General features: G+C 37.0%; 1 protein-coding gene across 4 annotated transcripts in view; it reads left to right on the top strand.

The window, feature by feature from the left end:
- The window catches only part of EPHA7 (EPH receptor A7), a 178,592-nt gene extending 157,383 nt beyond the window's left edge, over nucleotides 1–21,209 (top strand). For 3 of the 4 annotated variants that reach the window (XM_036380212.2, XM_036380216.2, XM_036380211.2), the window contains one exon: nucleotides 4,653–8,443. In XM_036380212.2, coding sequence (XP_036236105.1) covers nucleotides 4,653–4,848 — 196 coding nt within the window. In that variant the 3' untranslated portion in view covers nucleotides 4,849–8,443. Of the gene's footprint in view, nucleotides 1–4,652; nucleotides 8,444–18,143 lie in introns of those variants that run through there. The other variant, XM_036380217.1, reaches the window with a different exon arrangement.
- Nucleotides 21,210–21,747: the final 538 nt, after the last annotated feature.

The raw sequence follows: 21,747 nt of genomic DNA, 5'->3' as shown, positions 1-21,747 counted from the left end.
GTTCCCTACACTTCAGTTCATCCACTGCCAATAGCAGGAATGGAGGCAGGGAAAGAGAATAAAAAATAGCTTTCAGGCATTTCTTTGTAGTGCTCTTTTCAAGAGAAATAATTGTCTCAATGCCTACATTACCTAAATATGTGCAAGAGGCAAATCCTTTTTATGCCTTTTACTTGCTGGCAAAACCATCCCAATTAGGCTGTGTGCTCTTTGTTGAAAGTCTCAGCCACAAGCTGCCTGCCATCCCATGAAACTGCTTTCCTAACAACAGGATGACTCCCAGGCAGTACCTTTTTTGCAGTAGTTACTTGAGTGTCCCAACACCAAATTCCCTCTGCAGTTGTCCATGTTTGTTACCTTGTGCAGAGCTGCCTTTGAGGGATATTTTCTCAGCTATGAGGTAGGAAGTTATTTGTAGCACTGTGCTCTACTTCAATTTCTCCCCAGCTGGCATCAGTCATTAACACTTACCTAGCAGCACCCATGCTTCCCTGCAGGCTAAGCAGAAGATGATCCTGAGGAAGGAATATTTACTACCCAGCACCCAACAAAAGCAATGTCTGTCTACAACCAACAGTGAGTCAGGGAGACCACTCCTAAGTGCAGAAGTCATTAGTGTTGGTCAAAACAAATCAAAACACACAAGACAAAGAAGGGTGTTTACAGTGGGGGGAATTGTTGTATGCAGAAAAGCAGAATGTCAGGCTTATGTGGAATGCCCAGTTAACACCAGTGTTAGAAGCTAATGGAGTTTATTTAAGATAATGTCAAAATCTTTCTGTTGGCAGTGCAATCTAAGGGGGAGCTGAATGGCAGAAAAAGAAAAAAAACCTGATGAAGGGATTATGTCAGGGAAACAGGAGAAAAGAGTTACCTTTTGGGATTTTACACTCCTCACAATGAATGGGGGGAAAGTCTCTTCACATTCATTTGTACTGTTATAAACATTTCTTATGGATTTTATGACATTAATATAGCTGGATTGTTGAAAATCGTATGAAAACTAATGCTTGACCTGTGTCATCTGCTTCTGAATTATTTGCTGAAAAAGCAAGAGGATATGCCTTGGAAAAGAAGATATACCTTAGAAATATTACCTGCTTTCAGTACAGCAAAGTATCTTAATAATTATTGAAAAGGGAAGAAAAATCTGTATAAAGTAAGCCTTTAAAGTAGCTAATACCATTTTTACACTTGTATATTTTGAATAGGATTGTGCAAAGCTGAATTTATCTTTTTTTTAAATATCAGATGCTGTCAAGTTGTTTGAATTTAAGATTACAAAAATATATTAAATTTATATTAAGAATGCATATATATATAATATATACATACACATGCAGAATATATATATACATATATATATATATATATATACAAAGAAGCCAGATATCTTAGCAAAGACTTATGTATGTGCAAATGTGTCATTGAACCATTGCAGCATACTTTTGCAAAACAATATATTTGACAGTTCTTAAACCTAAACTCTATTGTGTTGTTGCTATTATTTTTAATTTAAAGCACCTTTTGGTGACAGAAGTCCTTTTTAGCTAAAGTCAGTGAGCATTAGTAAGCAGATGAATATGATGTAAATTGGTAGAAGCTGTTTGCTGCAAGTAGGAAGATATCTCACAGAGATGACATCCAGCTGTTACTGGGCTCACTCTCTATCCTTTTTTAGCATAAATGCCAGAGCAAGACAACAGACTGACTCCCTCCATGCTTGTTGATAGCTGAATCATGGCTATCCATGGTTCAGGATGTTGATGGACAGACATGTAATACCTGTCTGGCATCCTTATGGATAACGCTCACCTTATTTTCCTGTGATTTGATGAATGGCCTACTTTTCTGGAACTTATGGAAATGTTGCATATCTCTTGGGTGAGAAAGGCATAGAAAGACTAAGACTGACTCTACACTACTATGCTGTGGGAAGGTATTACAAGAAGGCCAACATGATATTTTCAAGTTCTAAAAAGTGTTGTTGTGGGAAAGGAGAGACTCGTATATTAGTATTCATATGTTACCAGACACTTTGAGCTGCAGCTGCTTGCCTGGGAAAAGGTTGGTTAGGATAAGCCTAGTCAAAAATTGCCTCTGAAGTTACTTGCTGTACTGTACCATCCCTTCCCTTCCTGATGCGCCTTTCCTTTTCAGAAATCCCCTCCTTCTTCCTCAGAAAATCTTGTTTATGACACTTCTGTGGGAATGAGTGGACTGTTTTTCTGAGTAAAATGGAGATTTTTCTCAGAAGACATTGAGTGGCCTTCTTTTCCTAGAAGAGCTAGTATCTCAGTCTGCAGGCACCACACTTTGTCATATCATTCTGACTGCTCAACTATTAGATAACGTGCATGTGATCTCTTTGATCCTTCTTTACACATATCTGCTGTTGAAAGGATGAATTTAGAGATCTAATTTCAGAGGTTAGGGGCTGTGAATCCCTGACACATCCTGATTTAGTGTTGGGATACATGATAGCTTACCCAGGGCACTCGGAGGGTTAGCTCTCATGGGGTTTCCTTTTTGTGGAAGTCACAGTGTGGGTAGTAACTTTTGCACGTTTTCTCTCATTATTAATTTTGGATGTGGCCTTGGCTTGCCCCAGAGACTGGATAAATAAGTGCTGAATTCAGCCATACAGATGGAGCAACCAAGAACTGAAGCCCTATCCTCACTTTAGAGGCTTTATCTACCGTCTTTGAGTGGCCTTTAGTTTCTCCATACTGTTTTGGGTTTCCATCTCTTTCCAGGGAGATAGACCGTCTAATTCAAATCTGGAATGATATGGGACAGCATGGCAGCTAGAAACGAGCCATTATGATAATGAGTAGCTGGGTCCTAGTGATGCAAGGAAATTATTTCATTCATTTGCCATGTGTTGCACAGGGATCCACATCTCCCATTTGTTGATGTTTCATTCTTGTTTCATTCATGCTATTATTGCACCTCGGCTTTGCTCTGGTGAAACTGGTACTTGGGCAGCGAGAACTACTGGCAGTCCAGAGTAAAGCTGTGCCACAGTCCAGGGTGGCCCTGTACCCTATTTCATGAATCTCTGGATCTGGAGACCTTTGTTTTGGTGCTGCCCAAAAAATATCAGGCGAGAGAGAGAGCCAATAAAAATATAACTTGAGGTTTTAAATACCTATGCATCAAAGTGACATTTTTGACTACTATTTACGTTTAGCTTTGAATCAATTCACATGTCAATCATTTTTACTAATTCAAAGGCTTACTTGTCTTCAAAATACTAAAAAGACCTATCAGAGTAATAAAGTTCTTCCATTTTGAAAAGATTTCTCCTCAGAGTGCCTTTTTGATGAATTCTTTTCTCATGCATTCCATGCATTACTAGGGCTTCAAAGGGCAGGTGCAAAAAAGTATAATAGAAATGAGGTTTAGCTTAGTTAATTCCTTCCCTTCATGTAAAATTAGTCCCTAGGACACTTCACTAGAGACAGAGGAAAACTTTCTGTCCCTCCATCAGATTGCTTTTTCTAGCTCTTCTTTTTGTTTGTTATGCCTCAGATATTATGGCTATTAATAATATCCGATCCTCTTCTCAGTTTATCGTAAAACATCTTGCTCCCATCTTTTTCCACTTTGGTGACAGAGATGTATGTCATGCAATGATGTGTTAATACCACTCTTCTCTTGAATGAGTCTCTTCCTTTGATTCACACTGTAATATAATATAATCCATGTGCTGGAATGACAGATACTACTTTGGAAGCAGCTATAAGTATATTGGTTGGTATAGCAGGGGGACATTCCTCTGCTAGTTTATTTTTCTTTAGTATTAGTGTTACATTGGCTTGTCTCAATGTCTATAACAAATCACTTTTCTCCCAGGAATTTGCAAATAATTTAGTTAAGAGATTTCTAGCCATATGTAAAATAATTTACATTCAGTCCTGGCCTGCATCCATTAGTGCTAAAGCTATATTGTTTAGAGATTTCATATTACTAGTCTGTCACTGAATGTTCAGTAAAATCCACATCTTATTATTTCCTTTTTTTTTTTCCAGCTCTGGGTTTTTTTTGTTGGGGCTTTTTAAGCAGCACAAGTAACATAAGCATTGTCTTCAAGTGCCAAGTATCATATAATGACTGAGATGAGTCAGTTAAAATGTTTTATAAGATTCTTCAGCCATACCAAGAGCTTCTGATAACACTGGGCTAAGGGAGAGTCTACTTTTATTAGCTTACATGCTAGAATCTATCTACCTTGTATATGTTTTTAATTATGCAGAGTTAAATTGAACATACCCATTCCACCCTTGTCCTGCTTCTTTGTTTCAAACAGTTATTTACATCTTCTCCTGGTACTTGATTTTATACCCTAATACCCATCTGAAAACCTGCACCTCATTCATTTATTTCCTTTGTTTCCAATACTGAAATTGTCAAGTATAACCCTGTGGCTCATTGAGATCCAACGTGAAACACAACTACATATCCTTCATGTTAGAGGTGTTTGCTTGAGAATTTTTGATGTTTACTTATCCAGTCAATGAGAATTTTTGTCAAATAGTGGTGTATACATGGCAATGAAAATGATAGTGTAATTTGCCTCTATTACTTCCTAATATCAGGATTCTGCTGCACTGCAAATTTCATATCTGTTGTTATTATTTGTTTGACAGAATCAAAAACATGCCAGGTGCTTTGCAAAACAGAGAACAAGAAAAATCCCTTTCCAGAAGAGATGACAGCCTGAATAGAAATGGCATAATGGCAGGAGACAAAGGAAGCAGAAAGGGGAAGCAAAACAAGAGTTATAACCATAAGATCATGAGATTGGTTTGGAGGCACAGTGAACGCTATGAGGCATTTTTTTAAAGCCCATAAGGACTGTAGTTGGGATTAGAGAATGGAAATGTAGAAAAGAAGCATGGAAAGGAATGGAGAAGAAGGGAGGAACAGACTGGCAACAGGAGGAAGAGTAAACAGAGGTGTATGGGAGAGGCCAGAACACACATCTGACAAACTGAGGATTATGACTAATGACAAGGATGAAAGACCACATCTGAAGAGCGTGATGATTTCAGGAGGATGGCGAAGCAGGACATGGTGATGCTGCTAGGGAGAGAAGAGCCAGCAAAGCTGCCCTGGAATCCTGCCCTGGAAGCTCCTCACGCTAACATAACCCTGCTTCCCCATCTTCTTTCTAGCTCCCCTCTTATACATAAAATATGTATATAGAAGAGCAAAGGAGAAGGAGAAGCAGCTAAATAATCTTTTCCAAAGATCCTGCTGGGGAAGAAGTTTAAGCTGTGATGATACAGATTTACCCCTGCTGATACTCCTCATGGTAGCAAGAAGCAGAGAGCATTCTGTTAGTCATACTCCTGCAGATGAATCTATGTGAGTCTTTGCCTCTGCTTACAAATAGGCCTTGTTGAGAAATATTCAGCAAAATTATAATACTCCAGCCAATCTTGGACATTTTAAAGTGTCCTTTCATTCTAAAACAGAAAGAAATTATACCACTCACAGTGAAATGGAAACGGGAAAGAAGGACATTTTAACAGTGTTTTTTTTTAATGCTGAAAATAATAATTTCAGTATTACAGAAAAATATAAGGGGATTTTGCTCATTGTGGAAAAAAAATACATATTATATCTTTTCATGAAATTTCTGATAAAATTGGAAATTATTTTAATTATGTAGGACTGCTTTTTCTGTTGTGTTTTTTTTTTTTTAGAAGATTGGTATTTTTAGAAGGAAACAGGAAAATTGCCATGTTCGGTCTGTCAGACATTTTAAAATACCCTGATTTCCAAGATAAGAATTCTTCAGGAGTAAGAAAGCTGAGAAGTGGCCAGTCTAATCTCTTCCTCACTTCCTTCTCCTCTGCTTCTGTGATCAGACATGTCTAATGATTAGTCTGCAAAGAGCAAAGCCAGTTTCTATGTCTCCCTGAGAAAAGGCATTTTGCCAACTACTTTAAGAATTTTTATCTGGATCTACTTACAGGAAGTCACTTTTTTGCTGCAGACTATGTGTCCACTTAAATCCTCCTCAAAGCTCTTCCATTTTGCCTGGAAAGGTTTATCAGAAAGCATGCTGGAAAGGCTTAGATCTTTCTGTCTTCAGTGAAACTGTTTCTGAACGTAGTTATAGCTTAGCAGATGTACTGGTATGACAGTTGAGAGATTACTGCTGTTAATGAAGTATTCTATTACCTTGGCATATATAGACACTTTTCACTTGGTACTTCTGACTGCAAAGTATTGATGTTTAGGCTATTATAAGTACTTGCGCATTATATTTTTCGGTACGTTTTAGAGGACAGAACTGGGTAAATTTTTCTTCTCCTTCAGGGTAACACAGCTTTTCATGAGTCATTCATGTTGAATGTACACCAGAGTGATATCAAGTTGGTTGTTGTGACACCTTATCAATATGACGCCCATTTTTAGTTTCTTCTAGCAGTGGAATGACTTGTCTCATGGAGACAATGGCTTTGTTTGAGAATGATGACTCTGGATAAGATTAAAATAATTTGTTTGAGTGAGGAGGAGGCAACTGAAAGTCATAGCTGAAATATTACCAAAAATCCTTAACTGGTTGGATTTGTCTATCATTTGCTTGAAGATTTTGGTAAATGGTGCTTTATTGGGTTCCCAAATGCCAACAATGGCCAAGCACTTTCTTTTAATTTTCTTCAATTTGGACTTTGCTTAAGTTAATTAAGCTTTTGTCATCTCAGGGTACCATTTTAGCAATGAGGTTTACAAGACCTTCTCTGTCAGTGTAAAAACTTTGGCTACTTAAGAACATATGAGGTATAGAGAGTAAACTCAATGCTCAGCAGTGCTTGAAGAGTGATTCCCATCTCAGTAATTTCTCTCCACTGTCATCGAAATAATACTACAGATTTAAATCCTACAGTCATGGTGTCAATTTACCAAAATCTTCTCTGCCTAAATAATTCTTCAATTAAATGTAGCTCAAGTTTTATAACAATCCACCTATCATTAAAAAAAATGGGATTGCAAAGTAGTGTCATAATATCACCCCATAATATAGATTTTTTGCATTTCATTTTTACATATTTGAAAGAACTCCATTACTCAGTTGCATACCACTTTTTGCAATAAGAGGCACAACATAAAGCAATACCAAAACACAGGTAATATTTGTACTAATTTTATTTAGCCAAGCTCCAGAGTTTGCATAATTTTGCCACTGCTTCTGGCATGATAGCAGATATGGAGGTTATCCATACCTGCCTAACTTTTGGTGCTGAGAGAGGATTCAGCTGTGTGGCACCCTCTGATACAAAAAAAAAAAAAAAAAAAAAAAAAAAAGGGAATTCCACTGGGAAATGTGACATAACCTCTGGGGAATGCAGTTTGATGCAGTTTGACCTACCTTCTGGGTTCAGACACTGAACTGGATGCATGATTTGGGAAGGGATTTAATACCAGCTACCTCAGTAGCCACAAGGTGTTACAGGAAAAAGATTAAAAAAAATAACAAACTACTATAATGTATCCTGAGACTGAAGGACAGCATGGTTATTTTGCCTATATATTAATTTCTAACCTTGCCTATACTTCTCCTCACAATCCTTCCCTGATATTGTCTGTCAGCTCTTTCAAGAAGACACTTGGTTGTGCATAAAGTAGGAATAGCTGCACTGACTCAAGCCACGAGCCCACGCAGCCCTGTGTACCTGGCTGTGTGCCTTGGTGGGGGTACAGTCTTGTTATAAGGCCTCCACTGATCCCTGCAGATCAGGGAAACCTTCAGCTGTTCACTTCCAGACATCTTCAGGGCTCTATATCCATTATGTACAGTTCAAATACTTCCCAAATCAGGGCAGTGCACTATGATGAGTAGTCTGAATTTGTCCTATATTCTGTGAATTTACTTCTTTCTTCTGTCAATCTTCTCTCTCTGTCGTGCCCTTCTTTCTCCTGAAGTAGAATGACCAGGGCTGCATGAATTATTCAAAATAAGAGTGTATGATGTATTTATACAGTGATATAGCTATACAATGTATTTATACTGTGATATATATATATATATATGTTTTCTATTTTGTTTACAGTTTCTTTCTTAATCATCCAAATATCCTGTTTCACATTTTTACTTGATACTGGGTGCTTGACTTGATGTTTTCAGAGAGATGTCTGATGTTAATTCCTTATTTTTTTCTTCTCAAGCAATAGTTAATTCGTAGTTCCTGCCTGTGTGTGTAGAGTTAGACTTATTTACCCCTTGTTCAATTCTTTCTGTTTTATCAGATTTCATCACTCCTTCATGGCCAAGGGCATTGAAAATTGTGAAATCATTTTGCAGTTCTTTCCAGGCAGTTCCTTACTGATTTAACTTACAAAAAGCATTTTGTATCAAACTTTCTCATCTGACAGTTCTTAGATATCACATTTCCCTTTACTACTAATAAAAGTACTTTTGCTTAAATCCTTTGTTTTATTTCATGCTTCAGTCCAGGAATCTTTGCAAACACTTAAGTACCCAATTGCTATAATTCACTTCTATGTTCTATGCTATAATTCAATTCTATGTTTTTAAGGTTGGGGGAGGGAGGACTTCAAACTATTGTCATTTGTGTTTTATTAACTAGAAACCTTAAAAGTAGATTTTAGACCTTCTTATTGCCTCCTGGTTCTGACAGAGTGGTTATACAACCTTCAGAGTAAAAAATTGCTAAGGGCTAGGTCCATAAACTGCATCTAGAAATGCCTTTAGCCTCTTAGATCTCCTTTCTCCTTGCAAAAGCCCAGATTGTTATATCCCTCTACACTAAAAGAGAAAACCTGGGTGTTAAGCAACAACCTCCACCAACTCTTTAATATTGAGCAGGGAACAGTCTGAGTGAACAGAAGAAACATCCAGATGGGCTAAATTAAACCAGAGAGTGGTGTACTGATATTGGTATATTTTTCAATACTGCCTTGCTCATGGGACTGTAAGGTGCTGTGAGGTAAGACTTTCAGCATCTCTCCCACAGCAGCTGGTGTTGATCGCACTATTTCCTGCAGTGAGCTCTAGAACCAAACCACAATGCTGAGGTCACAATCCTTCTTTTCCTCTAGCACAGTGAATGTTGAACTTTCAAGGTTAGGCAACAAGTGAGTAGACTTTAGGGAACTACCCTGTCAGCATGAGCACTCAAAGCTGTATTTAGCTACTTCTGTTTAAGTGCAAGTCTAAGCTGGGGTCTAAGTTACAACACCAGTGAAAGCAGTGATAAGAATTTGAATCCCAGCTTTGCAGACCTGTTAAACTTGCTTGTGAGAAAGGACTTGCTTTATATAACCCATATATAACCTTCGCTCAAATGGCATTCTTGCAATCCTCCAAAACCTGTGCTTGGTCTGCACAAGTGTTGTGCCATGACCCATGTTACCATGTGAATACTGACAGTATGTAAATGTAGACAGGTGAGTAGACCCTATGAATTATAAGTATTCATAGCAAACCAAAAATCTTAGATAGTGGGAGAAAGGAACCATGACTGACATTTAGTGTTTCTCAAGCTGAGTTGCATGCTGAATATTTGAGAGAAAGAACTGAGAGCATATTTATTTATTTATTTATTTATTTAATATTTTAGAAGTATCTCCACTTGCCAATATTAAGAAAACTACAAAAAAACCCAAACCAAACAACAACAACAACAACAACAACAAAAATCAAACAAAAAACCCCAAACACCACAGTTAGGTACTGTGCTTATTTTTCTGTAGTTATAAAAGTAATTCTATCAAAACATATAGCTATACTAATCTGGCCAGTGACAAAAGTGAACCAGCTACCAGAGGAGGTTTGGGATGACGAATTTCCATCTGTTCCAGTACATGTTAGGTGCCTGTAAATCCTTGTCTGAAACAGTAGAACTTTGAGAACTAATAAGCCAAAAATTAAGACTCTGCAAACTATCAAATCAATCTGCCCTGTGATTTTTTTAAAAAAGAACAAGCTCTGAATGACTGCTATCTTTATCTCTGCCATCTATATCTATGCATCTACATTAATACAACGTTCTGTCATCTATATCTATGTATCAATATTAATACAGGCTAGTTCACACATTTGTAATTATTTTCTTTCTCAGATAGTTAGATTTATCTGTTGGCACAGTCTCTCCAGTGCTTCAGCTTTTTTTGTTTTGCTGATATTAACATTAATGGGTTCTACTTTTTAATTGATAGTTATTAATTGAGTAAGGATGTCAGGTAGCAATACAATAAAAGACAGTGAACAGAAAGTTGGGATTAAGGAAAAATTCATAACAAATCCCAGTTCAGCCTGTCCTTCCTGGTGTGTACTGGGCAGGCACAATGCTTTTTGTAGATAATGCCAAAATGGCACAGAAGTGTGTTTTTATGCACTGACATCAAATAACAGTAAAGCTCTTTCGAGGCCTCACATACTTAGAGACATGAAGGAACTTGCAGAAGCCTGTGTTTTTAAACTTGTCCAAAAACATCTAAGTAATGATTTTGTGCCAGTTCTGATACTTTATGTCCACACCAGATCCTAGAAAATTTCCCTTTCCTTGTTCACAGCCCATGTCACCAGCCCTTTCTAGCTCTTTTCTTTCTATGTAGTTCATGACTGAAGACTTCATTGGTTGTTGGTTGCAGGTTTACTCATGAAAAATATTTTTAGTTGTGTTTTGACTGTAAACTACACTAACATTATTGAAAGACCTGTTTCAATCTTTTTTTTCTATTCCAAAACCCAGATTTAGGAAGTGATAAATGACAGATTGATTCTTCAGAAAAAAAAAAAAAAAATAAACCTCTTCTAATTCTCTTAAGGAAAAACATTTCCTACACATACTTTTCCCTAAGGTTTTCAAACATTTGGGATCTCAATTTGAAGCCATTTATGGGACTCTAACTTTTTTGAAAGTACTGATTTCCAAACCTCTGAAATACCATAATTCTCAATTTATTACAAAATAAAGAAATATAAAAAGGCATCTTTAAAAGTAAAAGGAAAAGCCTTAGTTAGTGAATTTTCTTTGACATTTTAGGACCTTGATTTATATTATGCTTGAGTTCTTTCTTTCTTATAAATGCATACACATATGTTTGCACTTTCACATAAAAGAATCATAGAATAAGAATAATTTAGTTTGGAAAAGGGTTAGATTGAGTCTAACCCTTAACCCAGTATCACCGAGTCCAATACTAGATTATGTCCTTAAGCATCATATCAACACATCTTTTAATGCCTCCAGGGATAATGATTCCACCACTTCCTTTTTCAAATGCTTGAGAACTTTTTTAATGAAGAAATTTTTCCCAATACCCAAAGTATACCTCCTCTGTTACAACTAGAAGGCATTTCATCTTGTCCTACCAGTTGTTACCCAGGAGTAGAGACCAGCCTCCTGTCACTACAACTTTTCTTCAGGTATTTTTAGAGAACAATAAGGTCCCCCTGATCCCCCTTTTCCCCAGGCTAAACAACCCCAGCTCCCTCAGCTGCTCCTCATTAGAATTGTTCTCTCAACTCTTGACCAGCTTTGTTGCCTTATCTGGGTCCACTTCAGCTCTTCAATGTACTTGTGGTCAGGCACCCAGAACTGGACACAGTACTCAAGGTGTCACCTCACAAGTGACAGGGGCAGGGGGACAATCACTGCTGGCCATACTACTTTTGATAAAAGCCAGGATGCCATTGGCCTTCTTGGTCACCTGGGCACATGTCTGGCTCATGATCAGCTGGCTGTTGACCAACACCCTCCTGTCCTTTTCTGCTGGGCGCTTTGCCTGACACTCTGCCCCAGCCTGTAGGGCTGCATGGGTTTGTGGTGACTGAAATGCAGGACCAAGAAATTTGCCTTGTTGAACCTCATACAGCTAGGCTTGCCCAATTGATCCTCTGTCCAGATCCCTCTGTAGAACCTTCCTACTCTCCATCAGATCAACAGTCCTGCCCAACTTTGCGTGATTTTCAAAGTGACTGATGGTGCACTCAATTTCCTCATGGAGATCATTGATAAAGATTAAACAGAACTGGCCCCAGCACTGAGCCCCAGGGAATGTCACTAGTCCATCTGCCAATAGAATTTGACTCCATTCACCACCACTTTCTGGGCCGGCCATCCAGGCAAGTTTTACACTGCAAACACCTTCCACACCAGGAGCAACCAGTTGCCCCAAGAGAATCCTGTGGAAAAATGTGTCAAAGGCCTTGCTAAATTCACAGTAGATACCATCCACAGCCTTTTCCTCAGCCACTAAGCTGGTCACCCTGTCACAGAAGGCAATCAGCTGGTCATGGTAGACCTGTGTTTCCTAAACCCCTGCTGGCTAGGCCTGATACACATGGTTGTCTTGCATGTGACACGTGATCTCACTCAAATTGATCTGCTCCAAGACCTTCCCCAGTGCTGAGGTCAGGCCTTCTTGTAGATGGGTGTCCCATTTGTTAATCTGCAGTCATTTGGGACTCACCTGCCAAGCCAGGAGTGTTGAAAAACTATGGAAAATGGCTTAGTGAACTCTTCTAGTATCTCCTCTGTACCCTCAGGTGAATCCCATGAAGGCCTTGTAACCCTTGTGTTCACCAAGTGATGTAGCAGGACACTGAAAATTTCCCCATGTATTATGGGGGCTTCGTTCTGCTCCCCATCCCTTTCTTTCAGTTCAGAGGACTAGTTACCCCCCAGTGCCTTAAAAATTACTCTTATTATTAAAGACTGAGGCACTACATCTAACTTTTCCTCACCCTTTGTTACTATATTTCTCCTTGCATCCTTTAAAGGATAGAAATTCTCTACAGCCTCCTTTTTGTTGCTGATGCATTTATAGAAACATTTTATATTATCTTTTATGACATTAGCCAGATTAAGTTCTAGTTGGGCTTCAGCCCTTCAAGTTTTCCTTCTGCATAATCTCATGACATCCTTGTAGTCTTCCTGAATGGCCTGCCCTTCTTCTAAAGGTTATAAACTCTCTTTCTTCCCTGACTCCCACTCAACGTTCTCTGTTAAGCCAGGGTGGTCTTCTTCCTCACCTCCAAAACTTATGGCAGGTGGCAGCAGATTTCCCTCTTAAAGCACATCCAGCTTTCCTGGATTTCTTTCTCCTTCAGGACTGCATCCCAAGGGACTTTGTCAGCCAGGCTCCTAAGAAGGCCAAAGTCTGCCCTCCAGAAGGCCAAGCTCTGCTGATCCCACTCTTTATTTCTCCAAGGATTGAAAACTCTATTATTTCATGATGGCTGTGCCCAAGAAGCCTTCTGACCATCATATCACCCGAAAGTCCTTCTCTGTTCTCAAAAAACAGGTCCAACAGGACCCTTTTTGGGTCATTCAGATATTGTGTCGAGAAAATATCTTCCACACATTCCAGTGAACTTCTGGACCATTTTCTCTCTTGTAACGTTCAGATATTTCCAGCAGATATCTGGTAAATTGAAGTCCCCCATGAGAACAACAGCCATGTGAGACTTCTCTTACAGACTTCTGCTTGCAAATTATTTCATCCACCTCTCCATCCTAGCTGGGTGGTTTCTAAGAGATTCCTATGACATATTCCTTGTTGGCCTTTTTTCCAATCCTCACTTGTAAAGGCTTAACCCTAATATCACCATCATTAAATTCTAGGCAATCAAAATGTTCCCATACTTGCCTACCCCTTCTGAAGGTTTTGGGTTTTTTTTACCATCCATTGCAACACTCCAGCTGTGTGAGTCTTCCCACCAGATTTCTGTGATAGCAATTATGTCATAGTTTTCCTGCTGCACCATGTCTTCCAGCTCCTGTTTGTTGCTCATTGCTGCATGCATTGGTGTAGATGAATAGCCAGGGAAGTCTCTCAACCTTAATATTACAAATGAACTTCTAACCAGTGGACAGCCATTCTAATCAAAGCTGAAGTATCAAGGAAAACAAATCGAGATGGTCAGTTTGGTGGCAGGTTTTTCTAATAAATACAAGGAGTTGGTTATATGCATCATTAAATATTTCAGCTAAGGGAAACTTAGAAAATGCATTGTTGTCAACCATAATTAATACCAATTTGGACAGGAATATTTCAAACATTACTATAGTAGGTCTTGGTTGCTAGAGTCAATAGAAATTTCTTTGGGCAGTTCAAGATATACAGTTTTCTTATTATAAATTTCTTATTATTTATATTGTCGAGAATTTGCCAATTAATTAGTAAAAATATATGGAGCATGTTCTTTCTGAAAACTTCATCTTTTAATGTTTTCTAATGTATGTTGAAAACACAACTTATAGCTTTGGCTTCTATCTTATAGAAAAAGTAGGCAAGGCTCACTCAATAAGATAAGTGCAGGCTTTTGTACATGATTCAAATTAAGTTTAGAGCTAGATGAACATATTAATATTATTCATCTCAGCCAAATAAAAATGTAGAAATTGTCACATTAGTCCATTCAGAATTATATTTTATCTGTGCAGGCATGAAAACTGTACATTCATTTTGATGGTGAATAAAAATGAAAGATTTGTATATTTTTGTTATCACAATTTAATTATCACCAGAGCTGTCCATAATTTATTCTCTATAACTAGGCAAAATTCTTGGGTGAATGCTTAAAAGCTCTGTCTCTAAATTTACCAGAATTATTATCTATCTACCCATGAGTGCACACAGATCTTCAAACACACATTCATAAATAGATGTAGAGAAGCCTGTCAAAAGGTCTTATCTTTGTTTCTTTTCTCAGAAACTAGAGATATGTTGAGAATAAAATAATTTAGGCAAACCTTTGCCTTTGTACAATATCTGAATCAAAATTTCGCAGAAACCTTCCTGTGTATAAAGATGTAATTATGTGAAATCCAACAAAAACAAACACTCAGAGATGTAATCTGCATTCTTACTTGCCTTTTTGTGTCCATTCTTTGCTTTTATTTTTGGTGATGGCACTATTTTCCACCTCTTCACTTCCATGCTTTTGAAGAAGGTTAGCAGAACTAATGACTAACAGCATTCCCACAAGGGACCTAAGAAATAACCTCAAAATTATAAAATGTGTGCTTTAAAGTAATGAAATTGTCCCTCTGTCACCCTCAAAAATAGCAGGGACTAGTTTCACCACTTCCTTCCCTCCAGACTGCTCTCATATGCCTTTTATAGTGAAGTATTCCCTTGGAAATAAACAATGCACAAGTTCTGAAACTTTTTTTTTTTTTTAATAATTACCAGATGGAATGGAGTTGATGAGGTGAATGTAACCAGGATTTAAAAATATCAAGTGCCATTAGGTGACGTTAAATGTAATGAAATCTCAAGGTCAACTTAATTTCCTGCATCTCCTTATCTCTTTGACACATAGTACTGTATCTCAGTAGCTGCCACCAACAGCTACCATCAGTGTGCTTGGCTAATTGGTAATCAGTCATGTCACTTGGTGTGATCTCATCCACTATGACTACGGAACCTGAGTGCAACAACAAAAAAGGAAATTGAGAACTCTTAGCAGCTATGTGTTTAGCCCACGTATTTTCAGCAGCATTATATGCCTGCAGTTCAAGCTTTCATTATACTACATTAATAGGCATGTTTGGATTTGATGGTTTTGGGAGTTATTCATACAGGAATAGTCTGTAGAACTAAAACCCGTGGCATTTAGCTACCAACCAAATAACCCCATCAAATGCTGAAAGATAAGATTTCTTAGCAGTTCAACAGCATTAAGATAGGGAAAAAAACATTTAAATAAAATTCCTACTCCCATATCCTTTCTCATCATTAACCATTTCAGCATGGAGTGTAGCCTTCATAGCTGAATGAAACCAGAGAGAATCTCATTGCAGGGATGTGATCCAGCAAAGTGCTTAAGTACAGCTAGAATATAAGGACAATAATATCCCATCAAAGTTACTATATGATGACCCACATGATTAAAATTGCACAGAATTGTAGGTAGGTGCTTTTCTGGATTAGGGTCTAAGGAACGAGGAATTTAAGAAGAGCCTTTCATGTGCTAAAAAACATTTACAAATCTTTTTAAGAGACAACATATAAAGAAAAATTACTATCTCTTCTTTGGATGCTATACTCAGGACAACTTCAAATGTGAAAATCTTGCACATTAAGTGATAACTTTATTCCCAAACTAAGCAGTTGTCTGAAATGGCAAGCCACAAGTACTAATCTCTGCTACTAATAAACAAAAGTAAATCATGGCAGAAAACTCGTTTATGTTCAGTAATCTCCAGAGGATTAGCATTTCAAGGGATCAGATTTCCTAAACTCCTCTTTCCTGATAACAGCCTCTGCTGTGAGGTGACACACCAATAGACATAAATTATCTAGAGCTGCAGATAAGCAGAGGCCATTTGGGGGTTCGAAGTGCAATATAAATAGATGCAAAACAGTAGGGGAACTGGTGCTCATCACAAACCTCAGAAGGATTAGCAGTTCAAGCTCTGATTTCCTTGCTGTTTTTAGCTGTGATTTATCATCAGACAGTGCCTGAGCGTCTGTTTTATCTGTGATAATTTAATGGTTTAGTGGCAGTCCCTTTATCTGGGGGTCATAATTAAGTTTGTTTGATCAGTTTCCTAACAAGCACCTCCTCTGTATTTTTAGCTATGCCTATTTTTTCTCTGTGTGTAGCAGCATTTTTGCTAATTAGTATTAACAACATTATTGTTAACAATTACTGATAATGATAACAATCTCTTAAAAGGTTAGCATTTATCTGGAGGAGAAATGCAAGCCAAAAAGGATACAAGACTTTGAATCTAAATACATTTATAGGAGATTATAACTGTAGTGTCTCATCACCTCTTTGGTTCGTCAGATTCAAATCTAACTCAAATACATAACTGAATAAAATAATTTTGAATTGAATCATATTTCTCTGGTGCAAAATTAACATCAATTTGAAAATAAAGACAACTCCAATCTTACAGTGCATTTACTGTCCCTCTCTATCTTCCTAATAATAAGCTGTTTCTTCCACTCTCATGAGAATTTTTCCAACAAAAGATGAATTTTAAAACCTTATTATGGCTGTTTTAAAACACAGGTGCCATCAAAATGACATTTTAGCTATTAAAATCACTATTAAAAGAAGCAACTAATTATTTTTGTACTGAATAATGGATATTTGAAAGGAAATCTTTCTACGGTTTTATTTTTTAAGACAACACAGTGACAGGCAAACAAATGTGTTAAATGTGGTGATTTGGGTTGTTTTTGTTTTTTTTTTTTAAGGGAGATCAAATAAAAAAGAAACAGCTTCAAATTGGCCACACTATTTTTTAATTATTGATGTAATTTCCTTAATTAAATACCTTAGAGACCACAGGGAGATGTGATTAGGTTATGTAGTGATATTTAAGGGAACAGAATGACTGCCTTTGGAAAGACATCTAAGGAACCTGATCACATGTATATGAAGGCAAGAGTTGTGGTAGTAATATGTGCATAAATTTATGCATGTGTGAATTTATGTGAATTTACACATCTATATATGTGGTTTTGTATTATGTATTTCATGTTATGTATGTTTTAGTCATATACATAAATTTATGTATTCAAAGATTGATTAAAATCTGTCTTTAAAATACACCTTATTTAATTTTTGAAGAAAAAATTAGTAGTGGGATAGAGAATATATATATGTCTAACCTAAATTAATTATTTAGATACTATAATTAATGCAGAGAGACAAGGTTCATTAGAAAGTGAGTCATTCCTTTTACCTGATTTGCTTGTTTTAGAATCAGATTCATTGCTTTTCTTTCTCCTGGCTATAGATAAACTCCACGTGACATGCGTAAGCTTGCAGCTGCTTTAGAGTTAGATGAGACTATACCCACATGAGCAAAAAGAGTAAATTTCAGAATGAGAATTTCCAATACCTTCTTATGATGTTACTTCCCTGTTCTTTGCAAATGGAAGAACTGCCATTTGTATGTATTGTATATGTGTTTATATAAATGTATTTTCTGCCTCGTGTAGAAAAAGGCTCACCTGAGAATCCTGAATAAACCAACATTTTCCTCTGGATATCATCAAATAAACTATAGTAATATTGATTAAATAGGCAAAGACTTGCAGCCAACCCCAAAGAAAAGCAAAATGAAAAAACAACACATCTGTTAGTTCTCCTCTACTAATGCAATTTTACTGACTTTTGCTGAGTTTTGCAGGTGGATCAGAAATGGCCTGTGTTCAGCTGTTTGGGTTTGGCAAGCAGGAATTTGATTTTAAGCTTGTTATCTGGCCAAGAGTATGGCAGAGGAATTTACTTGGAGTATTACAGACTGCGGTCTCGAAGGAGCTTTTTCCGCACAGAACTCTTAGTCCAGTTCTTGATGAAATCAGTGAGAAACTTTTCACTGCCTGCAGTGGGATCAGAGAGAAGGTGCCAGCCACATTGCAGCTGCAGCTGGCAGTTGCCTGGGAAGCTGGAATTTTACTGAGCTATGAAACAAGCAAAATGTGTGAAAGATAGAAATGACAAGGTGTAAAGGAGATTGCAATATCACACACCAAAATCCTCAACTGGTATCTGCAGCTAAGGCCAGTGACACTTGGGTGCTGAGGTGGCTCTGGGAGGCCTCGATGAGATAAACTCACACAGTGACCGAGACGTGCGCTTTACACATCCAGCTTCACAGATAACTTTCCAAAACTAACAAGACAGAAACATTCCTGGATGAATACTGCTTTTGTTGTTGCCAGTATGTGACAAGTTCAGATTTTTTTCCACCACTAGAACGAATCGTTAAGGATATATGAAATAGGAATCTTTGCCCAGCTCACAGTGAGAGCAGAGACAGCATCATGCAGTCACCACTGTGTTATGTTGTTAGTTGCTCACCAGCTAGTGCCAGACATAATATAGTCAAATAAATCTCCAAGAACAAAAACATCATGAACCATTTGAAGTGCTGAAACCTTTGTTTTAAGTTCACCAGAAGTTTCAGTTGATCTTACTGTTGTCAGTATAGAAAACAATAAATATCCTAAATATATCTCATTGCCTTAACTTTGGCCATTACTTGCCATTACTTGCAGAAATTATGCTCATTCTAAAAAAAAAAAATCATTGATATTACAAAACAACTGCTCATGTGTCTGGAAACTGAAATAAGTTTTCAGTTTATAATGTAACATTAGTTTCTGACTCTGTGTTCATGGTTAAGATTAGAAATTGATGAAATTTGTTGGTTTTATTTTGTGTAGTTTTGCATGAAAATTATCATGGTCTGGTAACATATTCAGTCCCACCATTCCTCCTGCATTTGTAGCTTTAATAATGTGATTTTATTTGCTATGTGTATATATAAAAATAAACATATTGATATACATATACATAGATACTGGTATATGAAACCATAAATTCTCACTCATTCTTTGATGTACAAACAATTTTCAAGAATCTATTTTCACCCACAAACAGGCATGTTATTACTGGAAAACAGTCCCAAATGTGATTTGAATACTTCCATCACAAAGCCAAATTTTGTTTCCACTAGAAAATAAATGTAATTTTCACTAGATTAGATCCAATTATATCTCTATAACAAACAATCTCCATGATATTTAAGACATTTTTTATTGCATTATGAAAATTTTGCATTATATGGTCTTCTCATCCAAGCCTCAAATTATGTTTTCAGGTCTTCCACTGATTTACTATTTTATAATAGAGAGGCCCTTTAATTTCTCTGAACTTCAGTTTACTCATTTGAAGTAGATGAGGAGACAAGTGTGATCTAATTGATGTTTATAAAGCTCTTTGAGACCTTGTAATGAAAAATAAAACAGGAGTGATAAATATTCCTAAAGGGTTTCTTTTCTCTAGTTTTTGCCAAAAAATCTTTGTCTTATTGCTAAATTTAGTATCATCTATTTTATTCATACTCTTTTCATAGTCAGAATTCTTAAAAATGTTATATCATTATGTATTTTCTTACTCAAATCACCATTTTTCTCCCAAAACTATAAAATATAGTGGGCATGATGCAGTTCTGAACAGACTAACTTTTCATTTAGTATTTCCTTTAATTTCATTATGCTCTTATTACATCCCAAAATCTGCAATTCCTTGCTCAATGGCAGACTGCTGTATACATATGGAAACCCAGCAGTATATGGCTTAAAGTGTTCAGCAGAGAAATGTGTTCAAAATTTGGATGTTAGGGGACAATGCAGTAAGAATGAGCCTGATAATAACATAAACCAGCATCTTGTGATCTGTATTCACAAGAATAAATATTTATATTTTTAAAACTAATCTATGTAACAACCCCTCTATGGAAAACAAAGTTTTTCTTTTCCTTGAAACAAGAGAAATAATCAGGTTTCAATGTGCAAATATATTTATTTACAAAGAATAATTATTCAATATAACAAATTGTTTGGTAGTGAACTAGAAATATCAATTTGAGCTTCCTTTGGATTTTTTTGTCTTCAGAAAAGCAGGATAGGCCTTGACATATTTTCAGTCGTGTTTTTTCATTCTGGAGTGGCAGGAAGTATTGGGTCTATTCCAGGCCTATTTTGAATTCTGGAATACAGTTTCTCCTGTGATAGCCTAATTGCATGGCTGCAGAATACCACAGCCATTGGAGCTAGTGCCAATACTGTAACACAAGGACTCACAGATCAATGAGATCAAGACCTGGTCTCTTCTTCTTATCTATGGTCTGTAAAAGCTGCTTCCTTGGGGAAAAATATGTAAAGTTCTGTAATCATTCTTCAGAACCAGTGGGGGTCCTAACAAGGTGAGGGAGTGGACATATTAACTCATTTTATGATCAGAGCTGTTTCTTGGACTTCAAGCAGTAACTTGCTGTTAAGGAACATGGCATAAAAAGTAGTGGCATCCACATTTCTATTGCTATTTCCTTGCATTTTCTATTGTGCCGATGGGGGAAGCAGTGTCACTCTCAGGGATTGAGGGAGATGACAATTTGGAGAGGGTTATTAATTACCAGTTACTATTCATGGGGTTTCTGTTTAAATGTGCAGGATTATGAGATTTGGATGTGAAATCAAGCTCACATCTCCCAAGCAGCTGCGCTGCACTAAAATACATAATTTAGAGCACTTCTAACTTCAAGCTCTTGCATGTCATTTTAATGACTCATTGACAAAATGATGTGGGGGGAAGCACAAAAAAGTTAATATCTCTCAGATAAGAATCAGAAAGAGAGATTATTCCTCAATTGATAATGTTGTTCAGGGATGCTGTTTTGGTAAAAAAAAAAAAAAAAAAAAAAAAAAAAAAAAAAAAAAAAAGATGGAAATTACAAGTTGTAAGTATTAAGTAAAAAAACAAGGCACTATAGTTGCCTTAGTAGGTGTCAGCTGTATCGTGTAGCACATAAACCCATGCTGACCTTTAGTTCCAGAGCAGACTGGAAAAAGTCAGCAGCAATTGCTCACCTGCTTACAAATCTGAATCTACCGCTGGCAGAGAGAATCTCTCTGTATGATTTCTGTGACAACTGAAATAATTTTCATGTCTTTGCCACTGCAATCTCAATGGGTAGGAAATAGTTTTCATATTGCAAATCTTCACATTTTACCTAGAAAAGGTCCTGCCAGGGACAGCATGTGAAGCATTACAGTTTACATTTTCGAAAAGAAGCCAGATCCTCAGGGAAAAGTGATGAAACTTCACTCTCATCAAGATTCTTCCCCAAACAAGATTCTTCCCCAAGCATATCAGGAGAACTGATATGCTGCTTTGAAGAACCATGGTTAAAAGTTAAAAGCAGGCCACCACAAAGGGTCAAAAAA

Source organism: Molothrus ater, chromosome 3 (assembly GCF_012460135.2).
Source record: "Molothrus ater isolate BHLD 08-10-18 breed brown headed cowbird chromosome 3, BPBGC_Mater_1.1, whole genome shotgun sequence".
NCBI classification, from domain to species: domain Eukaryota; kingdom Metazoa; phylum Chordata; class Aves; order Passeriformes; family Icteridae; genus Molothrus; species Molothrus ater.
Note: the sequence above shows the minus strand (reverse complement) of the source record. Positions and strands in the feature narration are given on the sequence as shown.